Source organism: Papaver somniferum, chromosome 8 (genome assembly GCF_003573695.1).
Source record: "Papaver somniferum cultivar HN1 chromosome 8, ASM357369v1, whole genome shotgun sequence".
Classification (NCBI taxonomy): Eukaryota; Viridiplantae; Streptophyta; class Magnoliopsida; order Ranunculales; family Papaveraceae; genus Papaver; species Papaver somniferum.
This window is the reverse complement of record NC_039365.1, coordinates 151,808,975-151,813,881: the sequence shown is the minus strand read 5'-3', so window position 1 is coordinate 151,813,881 and position 4,907 is coordinate 151,808,975. Positions and strand designations below refer to the sequence as shown.

Below are 4,907 nucleotides of genomic sequence, written 5' to 3'. Positions count from 1 at the left end.
TTACATTTGATCCCTTTTATTCCAAAAGACAACAGAATGTTCAAATCATCCACACAGTTCTTAATAAGACCTTTCGTTTTGTGTTTAAGATTCTCTGTATTTGGATTCTTTCCTTCATACATTCTGAGATTTCTTGTAATCCATAATTCTACTATAAGAGTAAAGGAGCTCATGTACCAAATTTCTCTAACAGTAGAACTATGATTTTTTGTAAAGTTAAAAACCTCGTCAAAATTGGATGGAGCAGGAAAGTTAAACATACTTCCTAGCCAATGCCATGTTTCACCACTTAAATTTCAGTCCCACAGCATATGGTTCATATTATCCTGACCATTTCCACACAAATAACATGTTGATACTATACTGAAACCTTTTTTTTCTCACACTTTATTATGTTGCACAAGCCCCCCCCCCCCCCCCCCCCCCCCAAGCACTTTCCACAAAATTAAACAACATTTGACCCAAGCACTTTATTCACACCCAAGCACTTTATTCACCCCAAGCACTTTCCACAAAATTGCATGTAGTATATGGATGGATACATGGACTCCACACATGCTTGACCCAAGATGTTTTTGGAATTTTTTTCTTATAACTTAAACAACATTTGCAACACTAAATTTTTCACTTAACACTACAAACCATATTCTTCTATCAATACCATTCCCTATAGCAGGTAGTTCATCCTCTGATAAGTAGTGAAGCATATCATCTGGAATTTGCCATTCCCATTCACAATTAAATCAGCTACTTTTAACTCTTTTTTGTGCATAATGTATTCATCTAATGTATGTCTCTCAATTAGAGCATATTCCTTTATTCATTTATCTCTCCACACAAAGATACTTTTTCCATCTCCAACCAGCCATCTGCTTCCTTCATTAAACTCATTCATGACCCATTTCAGGCCATGCCAAATGGAAGACTCTTTATAACCAGTTATCCATTCACCATTTTTTTCTTTAAATTTTTCCTTCATAAATCTTGTCCATTCTTCATCTTCATTTTCAATTTTCCACAACAGTCTTAAAAGTAGTGCTTTGTTTACCACTTCAAGCCTCCTAATTCCAAGACCACCCTCAGTGACAGGTGCATTAACTTCATCCCATTTAATTGTGGCTAACTTCTATATAGCTGGGTCACCAGTCCACAAAAATTTTCTTATGATTCTTTCACACTCTTTAACAACTGATTTTGGTCATTTATACACTGAAATGTTGTAAATTGGAATGCTACACAGAACATATTTTATTAGAGTCAACCTGGCAGGGAATGCAAGTAACTTACCCATCCATCCAGCTAGTAGTTTCTGCAACATCTCCACTATACCCAAACTTGTGATATTTTAACCCTCCCAGGACATAAAACAACACCCAAGTATTTGTCAGGAAATTTAGATAGTTCCATGTGTAGATTTTCTGCAATGTTTTTTCTTCTCTCCTCAGTAACTCCCCCCACAAAACATTTACTCTTTTGCTCTGTTTACTACCTTTCGTGATGCAGCTTGGTACTTCATTAATAATTCCATCAAATTTTCCAAAAATCTTTTATTAAACGTAAATATCAAAAGTTAATTATTAAAAAAAAATAGGGAATAGTTAATGACACGTATTCTTTACATCCTTAAAGTGAACCTCTAAATCTAAAGGACGAGTTAGAGGATATTCTAACAGCCTCTCCGCAGCATCTTCACATCCTACCCCACGTTTTCGTTGGAGAATGATTTTTGTTATGAAAAAAATATATCATATCTAGTCGTGAAAACAGGAAATTTAAAGAGTCTCGTTGGATACGCTTTTATCTTATATCAATAGGAGTTCATTACACTTTCGTTTCTATTACTGTATATATAAAAAAAGAAAAAACTATGGTTACCAAACAGCCCAAGTAGCACATGTAGCATTGTTTTGTTTCTTCCATCGTTTCCATTTCTCCAAAAACGGTAGGTGTAGTAGTGGAGACATCGGAACCAGAATCTAATCTAACCGGTTTTCTAAAGCCATTTACTCTCGGTCCAAAACCGTCTCCTTGAGTATTTCCTTTTCTTATTTCATCAAGGGTTTCTATTCTTCTTCCCTTACACTGCCTCGATTAGGGTTTCCTTAATCGTATAAAACTCTTGAGTACACAATTCAATCAACACTACCAGTTCTATATATATGCGCCATCAACACTGTGGTTATTAGATGATCTCTATGAGGTGAAATTAGGGTTCAATTGGGTTTGAGTTTATAGAAATTGACCATGAAGAACTCAAAGGATAGTGGTGGGAAATCTGATTCTCATAAGTTATTCAAAGAGAAGGCAAAGAATCGTGTAGATGATCTTCAATCAGTAATAACAAATCTACAGTCTGCTCTTCAAGAGAGTCGTTCTGGTGATGTTTCTGTTCTTCAAAAACAAGCTCATCAGATGTTGCGGGAGTGGAAAGATGAACTTGATGAACCTTCTCCGGCTTCTTCTTCTTTACTTGGTGGTGCTAGTTTGGGAGGTACATTCTCTACGGGGGAACTTTGTCGATTATTGGAACATTGTGATGAAGAAGATGATGCAACTAGCGCTTTAAAAGAAATTGTTAACTCTAACCCTGAGTCTCAGGCGCTTGAGGCGCCTAGGCTTGATGTTGGTACGTTTGCTGGAGATATTAATTCTAATTTGTTTCATGACGATAGTTACTTTATGAATCAAGTACCACAAGAACATGGGTATGAATTGTATGATCAAGGGGTTGCTCAGCATGGGGAGTCTCCTTCAGTGATGCAACCAAACATGTTTAACAACTATGAGGCCTTTAATGAGTTCGACTTGGATCAATTTGATTTGCATCAGGAATTCGACCGGAACCTTAGCATTGATTTTGATGGTACAAAGCAATGTGGAGAAGATGCTGGGCAGAGTAGCTCACAGGCTGGTCCTAATGTGCGTTTTCCTACTTCTGGGATTTCAGGTCCTAAGTGTGCACTTTGGGATTGTACAAGGCGTGCTCAAGGATCTGAGTGGTATCAAGATTATTGCAGTAGCTCACATGCTGGCCTAGCCATGGAAGAAGGAGCTCTTGGCATGACTCCTGTTGTACGGCCGGGTATAGACCTAAAAGATGGTCCATTATTAGCTGCTCTCAAAGCTAAGGTACAGGGCAAAGATGTTGGTATTCCAGAATGCGAGGGAGCTGCTACCACCAAGTGCCCATGGAATGCTCCAGAGCTATTCGACTTTTCCCTTGGAGATGGTGAAACAATCAGGGAGTGGCTCTTTTTCGATAAGCCACAGAGAGCATTCGAAAGCGGGACCAGAAAGAAGAGGTCATTGCCAGATTACAGTGGGCGTGGTTGGCACGAGTCAAGGAAACAACAGATGAAGGAATTCGGCGGTTTAAAGAGATCCTACTATATGGACCCCCAACCATTGGAAGGTTTTGATTGGCACCTGTTCGAGTATGAGCTAAGCAACTGTGATGTGTGCGCTCTATATAGGCTAGAGTTCAAGATTGTCGATGGAAAGAAGAAGAGCCCGGAAGTAAAAGTGACCAATGATGATCCAGTTGCACATCTGCAGAAGCAAATGGGGAAGTTAACTGCCGATGTTCCTGCAGAAAACAAGACATCAGTTAAGAGTAAGCCAAAGGGTAAATGATAATTTACTATTTACTTAAAGACTGACTGGTCCAATAACTGAATTCCCAGCACAAGTTCTACTTTTTTGCTTAAAAGATAGTGTGTACAGTTTTTTCTTTTACTGCAGTCAGAGTCTCATTCTGCAGTACTGCCTGGACAGTGTTTAACTCCTGACACTAAATCTAAGTAACATTTTATGCTCCATTTTCTTTTATAAAGTCTTAAGTCCAGGTGGGATGTAGAGAGTCTTCCATTTCATTATGGTAAATTGACATTTATATGCATTAGCCTTGAAATCAATTTCTCCCCAAAGTTGAACGTTATGGTTCTTCTGAAAGTAAGTAGACAACCATCACATGATATTCCCTTTACCTCCTTTATTCAGTTACTCACCCTTTCTCTCCTTTAGTTCATTTCCTTGAAACTATTATGTCAGAGACTTGCAAAGTAACCGACCTTTTAGCTGTCACTTTAATTTGGAGGCAATTATGTTATGCGAATGCACGAGAAAATAGACCCACAGGTCTGAAATTCCAATAACCAGACAAATAGAGGTCTGAAATTCCAATAACCAGACAAAATAAAGGAAGGAAAAATTGGCCCCCATTCGGATTTCGGAGAGTTGGGATCTTTTATGCCTAAATGTTCTTCTTACTTGACCAGCTTCATGATAAATAGGACATCATGTGAACTTATGGACATACGAAAGTTCGACTATGCTTGGTACCCCCGTTTTCTTCCCATCTTTTTCCACTACAACACCAAACGAAGGTCCGACAGAACGACATTGATCACTACTTTTACCTCACATGGTGGAGAAGTTTGATTTTTCATAAAAATCAGAAGTTTTTGCAGTGGAAATGTAGGGGAAAGTGAAGAGGCAAGGAAGAGAAGGATTTCTATTCATTAGGGATCAACCTTATTACATAGCTATAGTTTCCTTTATATACATAGAAAGGTAAACCTTAACTATATAGATGGGCCGCACATATATGGGCCATACGCCCTACAACACTCCCCCTTGTGCGGTCCAATAGAACTTCATATCCACTGCTTCACATATAGTGCTTCAAATGTAGTTCTTCAAATGTCGTCCTCTTCTTGATGACTTGCGCCGAAATCAATTTCCTCATTTAAACTTTGACAAGGAAAAACCCAGTAGGATAAAACCTTGGTACAGCTCTTCACATGTAGTACTTCACATGTTGTCTCTTACTTTACATGTAGTTCATCACATGTAATACGATCTTCAAAGATCGACGATCCAACTTAATTGCCTCGTTAAAACTTCGT

The 4,907-nt window shown here is 38.4% G+C and overlaps 1 protein-coding gene across 1 annotated transcript; it reads left to right on the top strand.

Moving 5' to 3' along the window:
- Positions 1-1,895: 1,895 nt before the first annotated feature.
- LOC113303524 (transcription factor VOZ1-like) lies at positions 1,896-3,818 on the top strand. The gene has a single exon (XM_026552561.1). The coding sequence runs from the start codon at positions 2,245-2,247 to the stop codon at positions 3,631-3,633; it is 1,389 nt and encodes a 462-aa protein (XP_026408346.1). The 5' UTR covers positions 1,896-2,244; the 3' UTR covers positions 3,634-3,818.
- Positions 3,819-4,907: the final 1,089 nt, after the last annotated feature.